This window comes from Macaca mulatta, chromosome 19, assembly GCF_049350105.2.
Source record: "Macaca mulatta isolate MMU2019108-1 chromosome 19, T2T-MMU8v2.0, whole genome shotgun sequence".
In the NCBI taxonomy this organism is placed as follows: Eukaryota; Metazoa; Chordata; class Mammalia; order Primates; family Cercopithecidae; genus Macaca; species Macaca mulatta.
This window is the reverse complement of record NC_133424.1, coordinates 47,571,421-47,593,737: the sequence shown is the minus strand read 5'-3', so window position 1 is coordinate 47,593,737 and position 22,317 is coordinate 47,571,421. Positions and strand designations below refer to the sequence as shown.

Sequence of the window (22,317 nt, the reverse complement as noted above, 5' to 3'; positions counted from 1 at the left end):
AGGCTGGAAGTCCGAAATCAGGGTGCCGAGTTCTGGTGAAGTCTCTCTTCCTGTCTTGCAGGCAGCTGTCTTCTTGCTGTGTCCCCATATGACACAGAGAGAGAAAGAGGCCATTCTCTTCCTTTTTTTTTCCTTTTTTTTTCCTTTTTTTTTTTTTTTGTTTGAGACAAGGTTTCACTCTGTTGCCCAGGCTGGAGTGTAATGGTACCATGACAGCTCACTGCAGTCTCCAACTCCTGGGCCCAAGCAATCCTCCCATCTCAGCCTTCTGAGTAGCTGGGTTTACCGGCACATGCCTCCACACTTAGCTATTTTTAAAAAACATTTTTTGTAGAGACAGAGATCTCACTGTATTCCCTAGGCTGGTCTTGAACTCCCGGGCTCAAGTGATCCTCCCACCTCAGCCTCCCAAGGTGCTGGGATGACAGGCGCGAGCCACTGCACCTGGCCCTCTTCCTCTCCTTAAATTACCTGGCCAGTAATTCTAGTGGATTAGGACCCCACCTTTAGGCCTCATTTAACCTCAATTACCTCCTAAAAGCCCCATCTCCAAATACAGTTAGTTAGGGCTTCAACATTAAAATTTTGGGGAACACAGTTCAGTCCATATTTAGGACCCAGTTTCTTTCCAGCTTCTATCATGATTAGGTTGATATGTCTTTCATTGGCTAGAAATATATTCCTTCATTTATCTGGCAAGTACTTGAGTGCCTAGTCGGAACTAGGTGTTGTGCTGGATGCTAGTGGAGCAGATGTGAATGAGACCGATAGGTCCCAGCAATCATGTTTCCATCTTAATAGGAGTAAGGACATTAAGTAAACAAGTACACCAATACATAACACTAGGTAGCGACAAGGATTAAGAAAAGTAAGAAGGGCCAGGCGCAGTGTAATCCTGTAATCCCAGCACTTTGAGAGGCTGAGACGGGAGGATCACTTGAGGCCAGGAGTTCGAGACCAGCCTGGCCAACATTGTGAAACCTGTCTCTACTGAAAATACGAAAATTAGCTGGGCGTGGTGGCACACGCCTGTAGTCCCAACTACTCAGCAGGCTGAGGCAGAAGTATCGCTTGAACCTGGGATGTGGAGGTTGCAGTGAGCCGAGATCCCGCTGCTGCATTCCAGCCTGGGCAAGAATGGAAGTTGGCAAGTAGAGAGGGATATTTTAAATAGGGTGGTCAGGACATTTTGAGGAGGTGATACTTGAGTAGTGACATGAAAAAAGAGCCGGCCATATGAATATCTAAAGCAAGGACATTCCTGGCAGAGAACAGCAAATACAAAGGCTTTGGGTGGGGAGAGGGGAGCTTTGTATGTTTGAGGAACTGCAAGAAGCCCAAGATGATTCAGATGCTTATTCAAAAGGTAAGTGAAAGGTATAGAAACAAGATAATGTTAGGCAAAAGCAAGATCATGTAATGGTTTGTATATCATAGGAGAAGGCATTTGACTTTGTGTGTGTGTGTGTGTGTGTGTGTGTGTGTGTGTGTGTGTGTGTGTGATGGAATCTCGCTCTGTTGCCCAGGCTGGAGTGCAGTTGCGTGATCTCGGCTCACTGCAACCTTCACCTCCCGGGTTCAAGCGATTCTCCCACTTCAGCCTCCAGAGTAGCTGGGATTATAGGTGCCTGCCACCGCGCCTGGCTAATTTTTGTATTTTTAGTAGAGACAGGGTTTCACTATGTTGGCCAGGCTGGTCTTGAACTCCTGACCTGGTGATCCACCCACCTTGGCCTCAGCCTCCCAAGTAGCTGGGACTATAGGCGCATGCCCATGCCACCACCCCTGGAAAATTTTTGTATTTTTTTGTAGAGACGGCGGTTTTGCTATGTTGCCCAGGCTGGTCTTGAACTCCTGGGCTCAAGTGATTCTCCCACCTCAGTCTCCCAAAGTGCTGGGATTACAGGCATGAGCCACTGCACTCAGCTGCATCTGACATTTTTTATTTTAAGTGTGGTAGAAAGCTGCTGGAGATTTTTGAGCAGGGGAGTAACATGAGCTGGTTTTTTTTTTTTTTTTTTTTGAGATGGAGTCTCGCTCTGTTGCCCAGACTGGAGTGTAGTGGCGTGATCTCAGCTCACTGCTGAGCTGGGTTCAAGTAATTCTCCTGCTTCAGCCTCCCAAGTAGTTAGGATTACAGGCACACACTACCACACTCAGCTAATTTTTGTATTTTTAGTAGAGATGGGGTTTCACCATGTTGGTCAGGCTGGTCTCGAACGCCTGACCTCGTGATCCACCTGCCTCAGCCTCCCAAAGTGCTGGAATTACAGGCATGAGCCACCACACCCGGCCTACATGAGCTGATTTTTAAATATCACTCTACAGAGAATAGATTGAATAAGGGCATGATGGATCGTTGGAAGACCCACTAGGAGGCTATTTCATTTGTTCAAATTGAAGATGATACTGGTTTTGCTGAGAATGGTACTAGTGGGAGGTTGAGAGAAAATGTTAGATTCCTGATAGGTTTGCCTGGTACATGCTGGGCTGCTCTTCTCTGAATACTTCCCTTACCGCGCATGGACTGCAACAGCCTGCACTAGGCTGCCCCCATCAATGGAAACAGCATCCTATCCACAGTGTTGGTAAGGAAGATCTTTTTCTTTTTCTTTCTTTTTTTTTTTTTTTTTTTCGGAGATAGGGTCTTCTCTGTTGCCTCAGGCTGGAGGACAGTTACATGAACATGTCTCACTGCAGCCTCAACTTCCTGGGCTCAAGTGATCCTCCCACCTCAGCCTCCTGAGTAGCTGGGACTACAGGTGCGCACCACCACACATGGCTAATTTTTAAGCATTTTTTGTAGACACAGTGTCTGACTGTGTTGCCAGGTTGGTCTAAACCTCCTGGCCTCAAGGGATCCTCCCACCTTGGCCTCCCAAAGTGCTGGTATTACAGGCGCCCGCCACCGCGCCCGGCTCATTTTTTGTATTTTTAGTAGAGACGGGGTTTCACTGTGGTCTCGATCTCCTGACCTTGTGATCTGCCCGCCTCGGCCTCCCAAAGTGCTGGGATTACAGGCTTGAGCCACCGCGCCCGGCCTAATTTTCTTATATATTTGGCACACACTACCACACTCAGCTAATTTTTGTATTTTTAGACAGATATTTAAATATGCTGTCTTCCCAGTGTTTTTCTGTTTGCTCAATATGTTCTTCCTTTTTTCATTCTCCTGCCTTTTTTGGATTAATCAAGCATTTTTATTCTAGTTTTTCCTTTTATAACATGATCGTTATACATACATTTAGTTCTCTTCTTGTGGTTGCCTTAGAGATTAACAAATACATTATTTACTTATTGCATCGAACCTGCAATTAGCTTCTTTATATCTTTCTCAAACTTGTAGGGATCTTAATATAATTTTTTTTTTTTTTTTTTTTTTTTTTTTTTTTTTTTTTTAGACAGAGTCTGGCTCTGTTGCCCTGGCTGGAGTGCAGTGGCAAGATCTCAGCTCAATGCAAGCTCCACCTCCCGGGTTCACACCATTCTCCTGCCTCAGCCTCCCGAGTAGCTAGGACTACAGGTGCCCACCACCACGCCCCGCTATTTTTTTTTTGGATTTTTAGTAGAGATGGGGTTTCACCGTGTTGGCCAGGATGGTCTCAATATCCTGACCTTGTGATTCACCAGCCTCGGCCTCCCAAAGTGCTGGGATTACAGGCATGAGCCACCACACCCGGCCGGCTCTTAATAGAATTAAAAAAAAAGTATTCATTTATTTATAGAGGCAGGGTCTCACTCCATCACTGAGGCTGGAGTGCAGTAGTGTGATCATAGCTCACTGCAACCTCAAACTCCTGGGCTCAAGCAGTTCACCCACTTCAGCCTCTTGGGTAGGTAGGACTACGGGTACACACCACCATGCCTGGCTAATTTGTTTTATTTTGGAGATGGGGTTCTCACTGTGTTGGCCAGGCTGGTCTTGAACTCTTGGGCTCAAATGATCCTCCTGTCTCGGCCTCCCAAAGTACTGTGATTACAGGCGTGAGCCACTGTACCCAACCCTTAATAGTAGTTTAATTCCTTTTATGTGTCCTCAGTTTTTTGTGCATTTGTTGTCATATATCTTTTTTTTTTTTTTGTGATATACAGTCTCACTCTATTGCCTAGGCTGGAGTGAAGTGGTGGGATTCTAGCTCACTGCAACCTCTGCCACCTGGGTTCAAGTGATTCTCCCACCTCAGCCTCTTGAGTAGCTGGGACTACAGGCATGCACCACCATGCCGGCTAATTTTTGTATTTTTTAGTAGAGACGGGGTTTCGCCATGTTGGCCAGGCTGGTCTTGAACTCCTGATCCCAGGTGATCCCCCCACCTCAGCCTCCCAAAGTGCTGGGATTACAGGCGTGAGCCACTGTACCCAGCCATGTTGTCATGTATCTTAATTCCACAAATTAATCCCCACAGGGCATTAATTTCTAATTGTAATATGTAGTGAATGTTTGTTTACATTTGCCCACATGTTTACCTTTTACAGTGTGCCTTATTATTTTCTGCATTGCATTGCTTTTATCTGGAACCATTTTCTGTGTACCCAAATAACTTACTTAGTATTTATTTTATTGTGCCCACTGGCAATACATTCTCTTACGTTTTATTAGAAAATGTATTTATTTCGTCTTAATTTTTTTTTTTTTTTGAGACGGAGCCTCGCACTCTGTCCCCCAGGCTGGAGTGCAGTGGCACGATCTTGGCTCACTGCAAGCTCTGCCTCCTGGGTTCACGCCATTCTCCTGCCTCAGCCTCCTGAGTAGCTGGGACTACAGGCGCATGCCACCACGCCCAGCTAATTTTTTTTGTATTTTTAGTAGAGACGGGGTTTTACCACCTTAGCCAGGATGGTCTTGATCTCCTGACCTCGCGATCCGCCCGCCTCGGCCTCCCAAAGTGCTGGGATTACAGGCATGAGCCACCGCGCCCGGCCGTTCATCTTAATTTTTACAGGGTACAAAATTTTGTCTTTATTTTTGTGGAGAATAGAATTCTGAGTTGGCAGTTATTTTCTCTTAGCAAATATCCCCTCCTTGTCTTCTGTCTTTTATTATTTCCATTGAGTAGTAGTTTGTCACTTACATTGTAACTCCTTCAGAGGTAATTGTTTTACAGGTATTTTTTCCTTTTAGCTGCTTTTAGAATTTTTTTTTAACAGATTACTGTGGTGTGCGTACCTTTATATTGCAGTGAAATGTAAAAATCCCAATTATATTGTGGAATAGTTTTATAGTGTGGTGGATATTGTGGTGTTATCTGCTGGAAGTATTTAGGAAGTTTTTTTTCTGTTTGTTTGTTTGTTTTAAAGACAGAGTCTTGCTTGGATGCCCAGGTTGGGGTCCAGTGATACGATTTTAGCTCACAGCAGCCTCACCCTCTTGGGCTCAAGTGATCCTCCTACCTCAGCCTCTCAAGTAGCTTGGACCACAGGTGCACACCACCACACCCAGTGAACTTTTGTATTTTTTTAGAGATGGGGTCTCCCTATGTTGCCCAGGATAGTCTCAAACTCCTAGCCTCAAGTAGTTTTCCCTCCTTGGCTTCTCAAATTGTTGAGATTACAGGCCTGAGTCACTAGGCTCAGCTGGGAATTTTTTTAAATCTTGGGTTTGATGTCTTTTGTCAATTTGGGAAAATTCTGGTTACTATATCTTCGGATAGTGTTTGTTTCTCATTTTTGTTCTTTTCTCTGTGTGGGTTACACATATGTTAGACACTTTAATGTTGTTCCATGTATCTTTTACATTCTTTTCTGGTTTTTGGGGTTTTTTTGGTTTTTTTTTTTTGAGACGGGGTGTGACTCTGTTGTCCAGGCTGGGGTACAGTGGCACAATCTCAGCTCACTGCAGCCTCCACTTCCCTGGCTCAAGCACCACCAAACCCAGCTACTTTTTTTTTTTTTTGTATTTTTTTTTTTGTATTTTTAGTAGAGGCAGGGTTTCACCATGTTGTCCATGCTGGTCTCAAGCTTGTGGAGTTTGAGTTCAAAGCAATCTGCCCACCTTGGCCTCCTAAAGTGCTGGGATTACAGGCCTGAGCCACTGCGCCCAGCCTATCTGTTGTTCTTTTTTATTCCTTTCAACCTTGGTATCTTCTTCAAATCCATGCCTGTATTCACTAGTCTTCTCGTGTGCTAAGTCTAACCTGTTGTTAAAGCTACCTGTTAGATTTTTAATTTTCATTTCAACATTTGTATTTATATATAATATAAAAATTATGTATTTTTATATATATATATATATATATATATATATATATATTTTTTTTTTTTTTTTTTTTTTTGAGACAGAGTCTTGCTCTGCCACCCAGATTGGAGTGCAGTCATGTCATCTTGGCTCACTGCAACCTCTGCCTCCTGAGGTTCAAGTGATCCTCCTGCCTCAACCTTCCGAGTAGCTGGGATTACAGGTGCACACCACCATGCCTGGCTAATGTTTAGTAGAGATGGGGTTTTGCCATGTTGCTCAGGCTGGTCTGAAACTCCTGAGCTCAGGTGATCTACCCGCCTCGGCCTCCCAAAGTGCTGGGATTACAGGCATGAGCCACAGTGCCTAGTCTGTAAATTCACATTTTCAAAGAGCATTAAAGAAGTTAATTAAACTGGTATATTATTCTGATAAAATACAACCTTTTTTAGTTCTAGAGGAGAATAAATTATGTTCTTCCTCTTTTTTTTTTTGGAATAGAGTTCCCCTCTTATAGCCCAGGCTGGAATGCAATGGCATAATCTCGGCTCACTGCAGCCACTGCCTCCTGGGTTCAAGTGATTCTCCTGCCTCAGCCTCCCAAGTAGCTGGAACTACAGGCACATGGCACCACATCCGGCTAATTTTTTGTATTTTTAGTAGAGATGGGGTTTCACCATGTTGGCCAGGCTGGTGTTGAACTCCTGACCTCAGGTGATCCACCCACCTCGGCCTCCCAAAGTGCTGGGATTACAGGTGTGAGCCACCATGCCCGACCCTCTTCTTGTTGAATAGAATTTTCCACTGAGATACAGAGTCAGAGCATTGATTAAAAAAAATACAAGCCAGCTTAAGTTCCACCTCTTGTTTCTGGGATATCCTGGGGAGGAACCAGTTGCTGTTATTTCCTATGAGAGCTGCTTCTTCCAAAGCAGGTACAGCATTTCCTACAGGAGGTCCCAGAAGGTTGCAGCACAGGTCAAATCCTGACTCTGGAGTTCAAGACCAGCCTGGCTAACATGATGAAACCCTGTCTCTACTAAAAATACAAAGTTGGACGGGCGTGGTGGCACATGCTTGTAATCCCAGCTACTTGGGAGGCTGACGCAGGAGAATCACTTGAACCCAGGAGGCGGAGGTTGCAGTGAGCCAAGATTGCACCACTGCACTCCAGCCTGGGTGACAGAGTGAGACTTCATGTCCAAACAAACAAATAAACAAACAAACAAAAAATCCTAACCTCCCTGACTGTCCTGATAAGACATCCTCCAGAACCTACATATCAGGGAGTCAGCTGGTGTTACCCTGATAAATAGGAGCTGGGCATTCTGATCTCATGAAGGCCAACCTAGACTAAAGGGGTCAGCTTCCCAGGTTTATCAGTGACAGCTGTATATTTGTGTATTTGTGGCTTGAACACGTCAAACAGAAGTATCGACTCAAGTACCTACCCAGTCCTTTAAAAATGTACTTAAAAGCCAGTTACACTGTTATGCCCAGACCGTTTATTCCCCGAAGAAGACCACCAGAGTCCAGAGTCAAAGCTAAGCAGCAAGGATCTTTATTACAGGTTCGAACCTGGAGCTCTCACTTGCTCGTGAAACGAGACGGGCAGGAGAGCTCCCCTACTGAGCTCCGAACAATGTTATATAGTCTAAGGAAAGTAGGCATAGAATCATTATACAAATTAGAGGTATGATTGGCTGGAGTTTGAACAAAGCGATTTGGCAAACTATGATTGGTTCCCGCCATTTCTGATATTTCAGTACAACCCTTGAGGCGGAAGAGCAGTTTTACACAAAGGCAGTTAATTATATTGCATCAGGTTGCACGACCAGTTTATGGCTATCTTGCTTAAACACGCCTTGTGACCTGGCTATCTTACTTAAACATTCCTTGTGACCTGGCCTCAGAAAGAAAAACATGTACTTACAGAACTTACGAAACCTCTGGTACGTGCAAAGATTAGAGAGCAGAACAAGGGTGTAGCGGGTGGGGGGCGGGTACACATCTATCTTTGTGTCCTTTCATTTCTCCCTTCTCATAAGTAACTGGATGTCCAATCTTGGATTTCCAGAGTCTTATAATATAGCCTCACTTTCTGGGTGCAGGAGAGGCTGGTGATGGCTACGGAGGACCATTAGTTGGATGGTATCAAACCTTTCTCTGACAAATTGTAAAATTTTATTTACCACACAGGGGCCTATAGTGAATAGAAGTAGTAAAGACATTAGGGGGCCTAAAAGGGGTGCCAGAAGGGAAAACATTGAAGAGCTCCACCAATTGTTAGCGGCTGTAGTGAATTGTTGCTTTTTCATTTCTAAGCTTAGTTCGTGTAGGCGTTGGACTCTTTCCTCAACTAACCCTGACTCATTTATATAGAAACAGCATTCTTCTTTGAGGAACATACAGGTACCTCCTTTCTCAGCCGTGAGTAAGTCTAAGGCTCTGCGGTTTTGAAGGGTGACCTGTGCTAGGGAGGTGAGCTGCCGCTGAAGGGAGGCTAGGGAATAGGCGGAATCTTCCATAGCAACAGAGAATTGTTGTAACAGCTTGTCATTTTCTATCATGGAGTGTTGTAGGGCCCCTCCTGCTAACCCCGCTGCGACGACAGAGGTGGTTAAGGATATTCCGGCAATTAGTGGTAGAAAAACTGCTCGTCTATGTCGCGCAGTTTTAGTTGGGGCGGTCCCTGCCCAGCCTATGAACTCTGCCGGGGTTAGCAGTGTCAGTCGGGGAACTAGGGTAACAGGGATACACAACTGTCCGTCAGAGATGCTTTTGGACAGAGTTTTTAACAGAGTCATATTACACCAGAAGAACACACCAGGGGGAGCATATATGGGACTATTAGGGTATGTAGCCGATTGGTTACAGAGGCTGTTGCTAAATGCCGAATAACAATAGGGGTATTTCTCTTGGTATGGGTCATGGTACAGGGCTACATCGGGTATCGTGACTATCGATGAGTTAAAACCTGTATAGTTTGTGGGAGGGGAGGATAGAGGAACAGCCGTTAATGGTGGTCTTCCTAGGGTTGCACACATAAAGCAAGAGGACAGGTCGCCTAAACCAGTGAGGTTGGCGAATGCTAGCCCTTCCCATAATAGAGTTAGCCAGGAGAAGGGCTGCAAGTCTTGTGATAGCTTGGTTTTTTGCCTGTGGATTTGTGTGTGGATTAAGGGTTGAATCTGGACTAGACTTCTCCACAGATATAAATGGCTACTGGGCCAGGTACTAGTTGATGAGTAATATACTCCCCAATGTTGTGGGGTTGTCCACCGAGAGTCCCATGGGTCTCTAATTATCCAAGTGTAAGTGACGGGAGACTCAGTTTTGTAAAAATACCACCCTTGTCGTTCTCTCCAGTATCGGACAGAGTGCGTCTTACAGTAGCTATATGGGCAACCTGCACTCTGGTGCCACCAATAATTTTTACAATTATATTCAGTTTGATCATATTCAAAACAGATCATGGGTATTGCTGGTTGGGCAATCTGGAACCTAGTGAAATTGAGGTAAACTATAGTATTACACCCTGAGGGGGGGCAGTCTGCGCTAGCTAGCAGTTTACCCGCTTGGGGGGTTTCCCCGGGGTGAGTTTTGTTCTCATAGAGCCAGAACCTCCAGACATAGGGATTAGACGGCGCAGCAGTGAGGAGAGTCAGATGCATAAGGCATAAAAGCATAGGTAAGCTAGACATGGTTACGGCTATGGGGATGACGGCGCAGGGTTAGCTTTAAGGGATTGTTCTTAGCTTTGTCTACAGTCCATGTAACCGGTGCTCCAGACGGCTCGAGAAGGTCGGATGTTGGGTCCACTGGTTTGACGTGTGTGTAGTGGATCCACGAAGCGATGCCTTCTACTTTGAGAGCGGTGGGAGTAGTCAGGAGTACTTGCAGTGGTCCTTTCCACCTGGGTTGAAGAGTTTCTTGCCGGTGGCGCTTGACTAGGACCCAGTCTCCCGGCTGGAACGGATGAGGCGTCGGCGGAGGTCCTGCCTCGTACAGTTCTCGTAGTCTGGGCCAAATTTCCTGGTGAATTTTCTGTAAGGCTTGTAAGGAGAACAGGAGCTCAGAGACATTTTCAGTTTCAGGTTTGAGTAAGTCATCTTTTAGACTGGGGACCAGGGGTGGGGGTCTGCCATACATGATTTCATATGGTGTGAGGCCCAGTCTGTAAGGGGTATTTCGGGCCCGGAACAGAGCGTAGGGGAGAAGTACTACCCAATTAGCGCCAGTCTCCATGGTCAATTTAGTTAAGGTCTCCTTCAGAGTCCGATTCATCCTTTCTACCTGTCCTGAGCTTTGGGGCCTATAAGCACAATGTAATTTCCAATTTGCCCCCAGAATGGAAGCCAAATTCTGACTTACCTTAGCAACGAAGGCTGGTCCATTGTCTGACCCTATTTGGACAGGAAAGCCATACCTGGGGAGGATTTCTTCCAAAATTTTCTTTGCTACAACCTGAGCAGTTTCTCTCTTAGTTGGGAACGCTTCTGTCCATCCTGAAAAAGTATCTACAAAGACAAGTAAGTACTGATACCCATATTTTCCAGGCTTTATCTCAGTAAAGTCTATTTCCCAATAGATACCAGGCCTAGTTCCTCTACACCTAATTCCTGCGGTGGTCTGGGTTTGGGGGCAAGCGTTGTTTAGTTGGCAGGCTTTGCAATTTGTTGTGACATCGCTGGCCAGTTCAGCTATGCGCCTGATTCTAAACTTGGCGTGCCTGATTAAGTCCATCATTCGCCGGGCACCCAGGTGGGTTGTCCGGTGGATGTGTTCCAACACCTGCCGTCCTAATTTTTCTGATAGGATGGTTTGGTCATTTATATCAGTCCACCACCCATTTTTAACCTGTTTTAGGGGAAGCGTGTTCATCCATTCGCGATCCTGTTCGGTATAGTCGGGAAAACATGGCAAATTTCGCGGGCCAGGATCGGGGAGCTGGAGCGCGAGGAGCTGACTGGGAGCTTTTGCTATGCTCCTTGCGGTTTGGTCGGCTAAGAAGTTGCCTCGAGCAATTGGCGTAGTTGGTTTCTGATGCCCAGGGCAATGTACAATAGTCAATTTCTTTGGTTTCCACAAAGCAGTTAATAGAGCTAGGATCTCTTGCTTGTTTTTTATTTCTTTGCCTTCGGCTGTTAATAGTCCCCTTTCTCTGTAGATGGCCCCATGTATGTGCGCAGTAGCGAAAGCATAGCGGCTATCCGTGTATACTGTTAGTTTTTTCTCTGCCCCTAGGGTGAGGGCCTGTGTAAGGGCTATCAGTTCGGCTCTTTGGGCCGATGTCCCTGGAGGCAAGGGTTCCGCCCAGATTACCTCAGTCTCTGACGTTACAGCCGCTCCTGCATACCGCTGGCCTTGGTGGACATAGCTGCTGCCATCAGTGAACCAGGTGAGTTCTGTGTCGGGGAGCGGACGATCTTGCAGGTCCTCCCGCACCCCATGCACCTGAGCCAGTATCTCAGTGCACTCATGGGACGGGGCGTCCAAGTCTGGATTTGGCAGCAGTGAAGCAGGGTTTAAAGAGGTTGGGGGCAGAAAAGTTATTCTGAGGGGGTTTAACAGCAGTCCTTGATAGTGGGTGAGCCGGGCGTTACTCATCCATTGGTCCGGCGGCTGCCGGAGGACGCCTTCAATGGCATGCGGGGTTATAACGCGCAACTCTTGCCCCATGATAAGTTTATCAGCGTCTCGGACCATTAGGGCGGTCGCCGCGATTATCCGGAGGCAGGGTGGCCAGCCAGCAGCCACTGAATCTAATTTTTTTGATAAATAGGCAACTGGCCTCTGCCAGGGGCCTAGGTACTGTATTAACACGGCTTTTGCAACACCCTTACTTTCATCCACGTATAAGTGGAAGGGCTTGGAGACATCAGGGAGCCCCAGCGCGGGGGCTGATAACAAGGCAGTTTTGATTTGCTGAAAGGCCAGCTCAGCCTCTTCCGTCCAATTGAAGGGCTGCCGTTCCTTTGTTGCCTGGTATAGGGGCTTGGCTAACTCAGCAAATCCGGGTATCCATAACCTACAGAACCCTGCCGACCCCAGGAATTCTCTCACTTGCCGTGTTGACTGGGGTCTAGGGATGCGTAGGACTGTTTCCTTTCGGGCTTTGGTTAGCCAGCGTTGCCCCCCTTTTAATAGGTATCCCAGATAAGTTACCTCCGACTTGCAGATCTGAGCCTTTGTTGCTGAGGCTCGGTAGCCTAGCTCCCCCAGAGTCTTCAGGAGGTCCTCAGTCCCTCGAACACAAGTTTCTGGGGACCTGGCCGCTATTAAGAGATCATCAACATATTGCAAAAGAGTTATTTCAGGGTGTTGCCGCCGGTACTCACCCAGATCTTCATGAAGGGCTTCATCAAACAGGGTTGGCGAGTTCTTGAACCCTTGTGGCAGTCTGGTCCATGTTAGCTGACCGTTGATGCCCCTCTCAGGATCCGTCCATTGAAATGCAAAGAGTTCTTGACTTTTGGGAGCCAGAGGAAGGCTGAAGAAAGCGTCTTTTAGATCAAGAACGGTATACCACTGTTTTTTGGGATGTAAGGCACTCAGAAGGGTGTATGGATTGGGCACAGTGGGATGTATGTCCATGACCCTTTTATTAACTTCTCTTAAATCCTGTACTGGCCTGTAGTCCGTACTGTTGGGTTTACGAACAGGTAACAGTGGAGTATTCCAGGATGAGTGGCAAGCCCGTAGGACTCCCTGGTCTAGGAGTCGGCGGATATGGGGCGTAATTCCTTCTCTTGCCTCCAGGGGCATAGGATATTGCCGAACCCGAACCGGGTCCGTCCCTGGCTTAACTTCCACAAATATGGCAGGTCGATGTTTAGCTAGCCCTAAGCCCCCAGTTTCTGCCCACGCTTCAGGGAAACGCTGGAGCCAAGAGTCAATTCCCTGATCGGGGGGCTTTTGCTCTTGATGGAGTTGGTACTCATCTTCTAAGGTGACAGTCAGGATAGATATTGGCCTGTTTTGGGAATCAGTTATCTTGGGCCCTTCTGGCTCAAAGTGGATTTGGGCCCCCATCTTTGTCAGCAAGTCCCTCCCTAGTAGAGGGCAGGGGCTCTCTGGGATGACTAGGAAGGAATGGGAGACTTTTCCCGTTCCTAAGTCTACGGTCCTCTGGGTTGTCCAGGGGTATTTTTTGATGCCTGTGGCCCCGTGCACCCAGGATGTTTTCTTAGACATTTTTCCAATTGGTTTGGTTAGGACTGAGCGTTCCGCCCCAGTATCAACCAAGAAGCGAACTGGGGACCCCTCCACTTGCAAAGTTACCCTGGGTTCGGGGAGGGGGTCCGAACCCCGTCCTCCCTAGTCAGAGTCCTGGGTAACGAGTACGGAGGTAGGGTTAGCTGGTCTCCGTTTCTTTGGGCAGTCTTTAATCCAGTGGCCACGTTCCTTGCAATAAGCACACTGATCTTTTTCTAATCCTTGCCTAGGGCCTTGCTTTTTCTGCTTTCTGTTTTGGCCATTTCCTGCCTGGGGGAAAGCTGCTACTAAGACTTTGGTCATTTCTTTGGTTGCCTTGAACTGTTTTTCTTCTGGAGTATCCCTATTATTATAAACTCGCTGGGCCATCTGAAGGAGGTCCTGAATCTGCTTTCCCTCTAAACCTTCTAATTTCTGGAGTTTTCTTTTAATATCTGGTGTTGCCTGGTTTACAAAGGACATTACTACCGCTGCCTGATTTTCCGGTGCTTCCGGGTCCATAGGGGTAAACTGTCTGAAGGCTTCCATTAATCTCTCTAAATACACAGCGGGGCTTTCTGTCTTACCTTGTAACACAGAATATACTTTAGCCAAATTGGTGGGCTTGCGAGCTGCAGCCCGGAGACCCGCCATTAGAGTCTGGCGATAAATGAGCAGTCGTCCCCTACCTTCTGCCGTGTTGTAGTCCCATCTGGGCCGGGTCAAAGGGAAAGCCGCATTAATGAGGTCAGGATTTGCAGTTGGCTGGCCGTCATCTCCTGGAACCAGTTTTCTGGCCTCAACTTGGATTCTTTCCCGCTCCTCCGTTGTGAACAGGATTCGGAGGAGCTGTTGACAGTCATCCCAGGTCAGCTGGTGAGTAAACATGACACTGTCTAACAACGAGGTTAGATCTTTGGGATTATCTGAGAACCGAGCATTTTGGGACTTCCAATTGTATAAATCACTGGTGGAAAAAGGCCAATACATGAGACAGGAGAGCCCGGTATCATCGAGCGATCCTATTTCTCTGAGAGGCAGGGCTACAGTGGAGTCAGGGAGTCGGGAAGCTTGGTCCCACTGTACGCGGCCTCGTGTTCGGCCGGCCGGCCCCCCCAGGTTACTTTCGCTCTCGGCTGCTTCCGCTTCTCGGTTTCCCTCTATGGAAGCACCACCCTGGGGGACTGGGTCCTGCGGGATAAGGTGCGGATATGGTGGGGGAAATGTGGGTTCTAACGTTAGGGGGTCCTGGCTGTCCGGCAGCACAGGGGCCGAGGGAGCAGAGGGAGTCTTTTGTCTTGTAGGTCGCGTTACTAGGACTTTGCAGGGCTCAGGGATGAATGGAGTTATCCAGGGTGGTGGGTTTTCCACAAGATCCTGCCACACTAGAATATAAGGAATTTGATCAGGATGTCCTGACTGCCCTGGCAGGAAAATCTTAGTTTTTACCTTAGTAATAATAGAGAGACAGAAAGTTCCTTCGGAGGGCCACCCTACGCCGAAAGAGGGCCACTCCGAACGGCAGAAAGTAACTAGCTTTCCCTTCTTTAGTTCTACGCTTAAGTTACGCCCCCGAGCCTTCACATCCTTAAAATTGGTAACAAGGAGTGAGAGCGGCGTGCTCTGGTTGTTGCCCATCTTTGGACTGCTCCTACAAAGAGAAGGGGGGACGAAAATGAGTGTGAAGCAGAGGGGAGTATCCGACAGGTCCGGTCCTGGAAGGGGAAGAAAAGGTTTTATGTTTCGTTTTGGGCTTACACTTAACACTTAACAATAACGGACAGACAGTAATAACGATGAGCATTCGCGAGCGCGTGTCGGACTTCCGACCTGAGTCAGACGGGGCAACCAAGGATGGAGGCCCCCAGATGGGCACTGGGGAACGTCTCCCACCAGTCCCGAGTGGCTGTCTTCTAGCGCGTCCGCCAAGACCGTGCCACTTACAGAACAGACCAATACAGATTACAGATTACGGATTTCGCGAAATTTCAGGGAGACAGACAGAGACAAAGACAGAGACAGTGACAAAGCCGGCTTACCTACAGATTAAGATCCGTTGACTTGGGGGTCTGGTGGGCTTGGGGGAAATCCCGGACGAGCCCCCATTTGTTATGCCCAGACCGTTTATTCCCCGAAGAAGACCACCAGAGTCCAGAGTCAAAGCTAAGCAGCAAGGATCTTTATTACAGGTTCGAACCTGGAGCTCTCACTTGCTCGTGAAACGAGACGGGCAGGAGAGCTCCCCTACTGAGCTCCGAACAATGTTATATAGTCTAAGGAAAGTAGGCATAGAATCATTATACAAATTAGAGGTATGATTGGCTGGAGTTTGAACAAAGCGATTTGGCAAACTATGATTGGTTCCCGCCATTTCTGATATTTCAGTACAACCCTTGAGGCGGAAGAGCAGTTTTACACAAAGGCAGTTAATTATATTGCATCAGGTTGCACGACCAGTTTATGGCTATCTTGCTTAAACACACCTTGTGACCTGGCTATCTTACTTAAACATTCCTTGTGACCTGGCCTCAGAAAGAAAAACATGTACTTACAGAACTTACGAAACCTCTGGTACGTGCAAAGATTAGAGAGCAGAACAAGGGTGTAGCGGGTGGGGGGCGGATACACATCTATCTTTGTGTCCTTTCAACACAATTTCATTTAAAATGATATGTCGATCCTTAATTCAAATCCCTGTAGTATTATTGCATGGCACCCAACTACTTATATTTCTGTTCTATAGGCTTTGCCTGTTCTAGGTGACTGTCTGGTGACCAAAGAAAGCCATTAGAAATTGACTTTTCCAAGGGAATATGTGTGGGCAAAGAGAAAGAAGACTTTTTTTTTTTTTTTTTAATCACTCTGTTGCCCAGTCTGGAGTGCAGTGGCACAATATTGGCTCACCTCAACTTCCACCTCCCGGGTTCAAATGATTCTCCTGCCTCAGCCTCCTGAGTAGCTGGGGTTACAGGCGCGTGCCACCACACCCAGCCAATTTTTGTATTTTTAGTATGACAGAGTTTCACCATGTTGGCCAGGCTGGCCTCAAACTCCCGACCTCAGGCGATCTGCCCACCTCAGCTTCCCAAAGTGCTGGGATGACAGGCGTGAGCCACTGCGCACAGCCTGATTTCATTTTTATACTCAAAGATAACTTGGAGTTTTAGGTTTTATAAAATGTTCTGGGCCACTTTAAATATAATTGAGTGCTTTCTCAAATTTTGATAATCTTCAAAATAATTTTTGGAGTGAGTCTTTCGTTACTTTTTCTTTTTTTTTCTTTTTTTTTTTTTTTTGAGATGGAGCCTTGCTCTGTTGCCCAGGCTGGAGTGCAGTAGCACGATCTCGGCTCACTGCAACCTCTGCCTCCCAGTTTCAAGTGATTTCCTGCCCCAGCCTCCCGAGTAACTGGGACTATAGGCACCTGCTATCACACCTGGCTAATTTTTGTACTTTTAGTAGAGACAGGGTTTCACCATGTTGGCCAGGCTGGTCTCGAACTCCTGACCTCAAGCAGTCTACCCGCCTCGGCCTTCCAAAGTGTTGGGATTACAGGCGTGAGCCATTGTGCCCAGCCTTGATTACTTTTTCTGTACTTTGTTAGTAATCAGCCTTGGTTGTCATAGTAGTCCATTACAATTTTCAAAATATTCTGTTTTGTTATTTACTAGTGTCCAGAACTATATTATTTCTACAACTTCACCCTACTTGCAAGCTGACAAGTTAGCTTGCCATAGTGTCATGGATGCTGGCAGGAAACACACACTCTCAGTCAAAGACAAAGGATTTGATTGTTGTCAGCACAGCCAGCAGTTCCTCCTTGCTTGCAAGTCCCATGAGGCTGGTATGGATGGGTCTAGATAGTTCCTGAGCATGCAGTGAGCTGCCTTATAGAAAAGGAACACTGAGCTTAGAGAACCCAAATCATTCATCATGGGCAATAAGTGTACGTAGCCTTAGCTTGGAAGGAGACATTACCTTTATTATCCTGAACAAGCAAGCAAACCTGCCTATTGATCCAGAGAGAGACATTATCTCTACCTTGCAAGGCCGTTTGTTATAGTATAGAAACATTCTTGAAAAGATATCCCAGAACAAAGGTAGGTAGTGCTTCTGCCAACAAGATGTACAAAAAATGTGAGAGTGACTGGGCGCAGTGGCTCACGCCTGTAATCCCAGCACTTTGGGAGGCAGGTGGATCACGAGGTCAAGAGATCAAGACCATCCTGGCCAACATGGTGAAACCCCGTTTCTACTAAAAATACAAAAAATTAGCTGGGCATGGTAGCCCGCGCCTGTAGTCCCACCTACTCGGGAGGCTGAGGCAGGAGGATCGCTTGAACCTGGGAGGCAGAGGTCGCAGTGAGCCGAGACTGTGCCACTGCACTCCAGCCTAGTGACAGAGTGAGACTCTGTCTTAAAAAAAAAAAAAAAAGAGCTCTATGGTGAGTTGTCACTGAATAGCTAGTGACCATTTTTTATTTTGTTTGAATGCTTTCCTTTTTCTCTTGTTACCTTAGCTAATGGTTGTGTTCCACTGATTGTTTTTGTTTTTGTTTTCCAAACAACTTGGGTTTTTTGTTTATTTGTTTTGAGACAGGTTGTCGCTCTGTCACCCAGGCTGGAGTGCAGTGGCATAATCATGGCTCATTGCAATGTCTGCCTGCCGGGCTCAGATGATCCTCTTTCTCTGAGCCTTCCGAGTAGCTGGGACTATAAGCAAGCACCACCATGCCTGACTAATTTTTTGTAGAGATAGGGTTTTACCATGTTGCCCAGACTGGTCTTGAACTCCTGCGCTCAAGCAATCCTCCGGCGTCAGCCTCCCAAAGTGCTGGGTTTACAGGCATAAGTCATCATGCCTGGCCAACCTGGATTTTTTTATATGTGACTTTCATTTCTGTTATCTAATCAATGAAATTCTGCTTTCATTTTAATCTATTTCTTCATTCTTTGTTCCTCAGTATACTTTGTTGTTCTTTGTCTAACTTTTGAGTGGGGTACTCATATTTTCCTTCATTTCTATTGCTCTAAGAATTTAAATGTATCTATGAATGTTCTTCTAAGATCCGTAGCTATTTTCATAGGTTCTTTATAATGTAGTATTTTTCAGTATTACTGTTCTATATTTAGGAAAGAGTTTTAAAATCTGAAGTGAAGATGTCTTTTGGTTTCATCATTCTGTTTTTTCCTACTTTGTTTCACAGTGATCACAAACTGTTACTTGGGTCATTTCACCAGTTTTACACATTTATACTGTAGTGACAGAAAAAAAATTCTCCTCCTCTCCTATACTGTCTCAACCCATGTCTTTGCTTACTTCATTCAGCATTTTAGATTTTCTTCATGAAAGTACCCCATCTGGATCATGATCTTCGAGCCCACATCCAACATAGCCTTTATTTTTACTCTCGTGCATTCAGGTGACCCCAGACGCCCTTCCATTTTTGATAGTCATTCTGCTGTACTTGATATTTGCCATGACTTTTTGCTCAGGATTTCATAAGCCTTTCAATGTTAGCATGATTGAAAAAAAAAAAATACCTTAACTTGCGTTGGCTACATGGGAATGGATAGCACCACACAAGGGAAGGATGTGAAGGAACAAAAGTTTTGTTTTGTTTTGTTTTGTTTTGTTTGAGATGGAGTTTCACTCTTATTGCCCAGGCTGGAGTGCAATGGCACGATCTTGGCTCACCCCAACCTCCACCTCCCGGGTTCAAGCGATTCTCCTGCCTCAGCCTCCCGAGTAGCTGAGATTACAGGCATTTGCCACCACGCTCGGCTAATTTTGTATTTTTAGTAGAGATGGGGTTTCTCCAAGTTGGTCAGGCTGGTCTCGAACTCCCGACCTGAGGTGATCTGCCCCCCTCGGCCTCCCAAAGTGTTGGGATTATAGGTGTGAGCCACTGCACCTAGTCAACAGAAGTTTGAGTAAGTGTAGAATTGATAAGTAATAATATAAATTCTAGCAGAGATAAGTAAATCATTATAATATGGTATAAAGCAGCAGTCCCTACCTTTTTGACACCAGGGACCGGTTTTATGGAAGACAATGTTTCCATGGACTGGGGCGGGGGAAAATGGTAGATGGTTTTGGGATGAAACTGTTCCACCTCAGATAATCAGGCATTAGATTCTCATACGGAGTGTGCAACCTAGATCCCTCGCATACACAGTTCACAATAAGGTTCACGCTCCTATGAGAATCTAAAGTCACTGCTGATCTGACAGGAGGTGGAGCTCAGGCGGTCATGCTCACTCACTGGCTGTTCACCTTCTGCTGTGCAGCCCGGTTCCCAACAGACCATGGACTGGTCTGTGGCCCAGGGGTTGGGGACCTCTGGTATTAAGATTAGAGGCAGATAAACATATTAATTAATGACTATATAATTATGAGAATTAAACTGGTAATATGTATTTGGGATTTGTTAATTAATGGCGATAATAGAGATTGTTTCTGCCCCAGGGGTAACTCAAGGATAACACTTAACAGACTAAGCTAACAGAATAATATGAGAAAATTAATAAACATATTCAAAAATCGGAGAAAGAGTTATAAATATGAAAAAGAATGTGCATGGCCGGGTACAGTGTCTCACACTGTAATCCCAGCACTTTGGGAGGCCGAGGCGGGCAGATCATCTGAGGTCAGGAGTTCAAGACCAGTCTGGCCAACATGGTGAAACCCTGTCTCTACTAAAAATACAGAAAAATTAGCCGAGCCTGGTGGTGGGTGCCTGTAATCCCAGCTACTGGGGAGGTTGAGGCAGGAGAATTACTTGAACCTGGGAGGCAGAGGTTGCAGTGAGCTGAGATTGTGCCATCGCACTCCAGCCTGGGCAACAAGAGAGAAACTCCATCTCAAAAAAAACAAGAAAAGAAAAGAGAGTTTGCTAAGAGTGTTGCTATGGTTTGAATGTTTGTCTCCTCCAAAACTCATGTTGAAACTTAATCCCCATGGGTGGGACCTATAAGGGGTGAATGGGTTACAAGGGCTTTCATGGCTTAATGGATTAATGAGTTATTATGGCAGTGGGACACATGGCTTCGTAAGAAGCGAAAGAGACACCTGAGCTAGCACACTCAGCCCCCATTACCCACTGATGGTCTGTGCACCGCGTTGGGACTCTTCCGGGTCCTCACCAGCAAGAAGGCCCTCACCAGATGCAGTCCCTCAACTTTGGAGTTCTCAGCCCCCATAATTGTTAAGAAATAAACTCCTTAATCTGTCAGAGTAGAGTAGAAATAATAATAATACATTCCTTTTCTTTATAAATTACCCATTTTCAGATACTTCGTTATAAGCAACAGAAAATGGACTAAGACAAGCGTAAAGTGCATAGACTTAAATAGGGCCAGCAGGACTAGCCTTTGTGAAGAAGTGATTTTGATTTGAGGCTGAGAATGAAAACCAGCCAACCATGCAGTGTCAGAGGATTCCTCAAAGAAGGAGCAGCCTGTGAAGAGTCCTATTTATTTGGAACAGTTGTGGGGCATTTTGTGCGTTGAAAGAGGCCCAGTATGCTATGGACAGAGAGAATAAATGGGAGAAGAGATTTGTTGACAAGCAGCAGCTTTATTATTTATGCTCAGGTATTTATATTTTATTCTAATGGCAAAGAGATAGCATTGAAAACATTTAAATAGAAAGACTCAAATATTGATCAGCATCGCAATAATGTCTTGGAGAATGTAAACAAGAACAAAACAATTACTTGCCCAGGACTTTGTCCTAAGATGGTTTCAGTCAGTTAAAAACACATCTGCATAGTTTCAACAAATCTCTAGGTGATCCTTCTCCACACTTAAATCAGGCCTTCACTGATTTGACTTGCTTTCCTAATCACCAGCCCTGCCTGCACTCCTGGACTCTATTTGCTATGTTTCCCTTGCCCTTTTTCAAAATGATGAGACTGCAATCTGTCCCATGGTACACATTAGCAGAATAGTGACAAAAGAATTGTGTATAATGTAGAAGATGATTGGCTCATGAGTAATTGTCCTAGTCCAGTGGAGCTAGCTTAGTAGAGGTATATTTATAATGTTCAGTAGGAAAGACAAAGGCCTTCCATATGATGCTTTATTATCAGGAGCCCTTTCACCTCTGTTTTAAGAAAATTAATAATAAATGTCTGCACCCAGGGCTCCCTCCCCAGAGGAATGTACCATCAACCTTGCATGGCCTCTTATCTAAAGACAGGCTTCAGTTTACCTTACTCCCACCTTAACGACGTCCTCACTGGCTCTGGGCTTTATTTTCATGTGCAGTGTCTCAGGACCTGAAGTCTAGCATTGCTTCTTTATTTTTGTGCATTTTAATACACATGAAGTGGATTTTAGCCATGCTGAGCTGCCTTTTAGTTTATCCCTTTAGATGTCAACTAGTTTATTTATTAGTGTTCTACTGATTAAAGATGCATAGAATTGGCTGGGCATGGTGGCTCACACCTGTAATCCCAGTACTTTGGAAGGCTGAGGCAGGCGAATCACCTGAGATCAGTAGTTCGAGACCAGCCTAGCCAACATGGTGAAACCCCATCTCTACTAAAAATACAGACAGAAAAATTAGCCTGGCTTGGTGGTGTGTGCCTGTAATCCCAGCTACTAGGAAGGCTGAGGCAGGATAATTGCTTGAAGCTGGGAGTCCGAGGTTGTAGTGTGCAGATTGTGCCACTGCACTCCAGCCTAGGTGACAGAGCAAGACTCCATCTCAAAAAAAAAAAAAAAAAGATGCATAGAATTAAGTGTTCCTGCTCCGGGCCTATTTTTCCTCTGAACGCAGTAATTTTTTAGTGTATACTTTTGTAGAAGATAAAGTTTTTTAGGTACACATATGTAAGATTGTGGCAGAAATGTGTATGTTTGAGATCTGTCTCATCCATTCAGCTTGTAACAGGCATTATTTTAGTGCCTTTTATTTCTTTACAGAAGTTTTTTTGTTT

General features: G+C 45.8%; 1 protein-coding gene and 3 long non-coding RNA genes across 9 annotated transcripts in view; 2 read left to right on the top strand and 2 right to left on the bottom strand.

The window, feature by feature from the left end:
* ZFP14 (ZFP14 zinc finger protein) overlaps window positions 1–22,317 on the top strand; it is a 50,210-nt gene that overhangs the window by 23,130 nt on the left and 4,763 nt on the right. For 2 of the 6 annotated variants that reach the window (XM_077982331.1, XM_028838694.2), the window contains one exon: window positions 20,666–20,968. The exons of the other annotated variants lie outside the window; for them this stretch is intronic. In XM_077982331.1, coding sequence (XP_077838457.1) covers window positions 20,902–20,968 — 67 coding nt within the window. In that variant the 5' untranslated portion in view covers window positions 20,666–20,901. The remainder of the gene's footprint in view (window positions 1–20,665; window positions 20,969–22,317) is intronic. 6 annotated transcript variants of the gene reach the window in all.
* LOC144337432 (uncharacterized) lies at window positions 133–22,104 on the bottom strand. The gene is made up of 3 exons (XR_013410540.1): window positions 20,126–22,104; window positions 938–1,601; window positions 133–357 (listed from the first exon to the last, which is right to left on the bottom strand). It is a non-coding gene; the product is annotated as an uncharacterized LOC144337432 (long non-coding RNA).
* LOC144337437 (uncharacterized) lies at window positions 6,250–11,577 on the top strand. The gene is made up of 2 exons (XR_013410544.1): window positions 6,250–6,305; window positions 7,321–11,577. It is a non-coding gene; the product is annotated as an uncharacterized LOC144337437 (long non-coding RNA).
* LOC144337428 (uncharacterized) lies at window positions 7,356–16,097 on the bottom strand. The gene is made up of 2 exons (XR_013410536.1): window positions 16,026–16,097; window positions 7,356–7,662 (listed from the first exon to the last, which is right to left on the bottom strand). It is a non-coding gene; the product is annotated as an uncharacterized LOC144337428 (long non-coding RNA).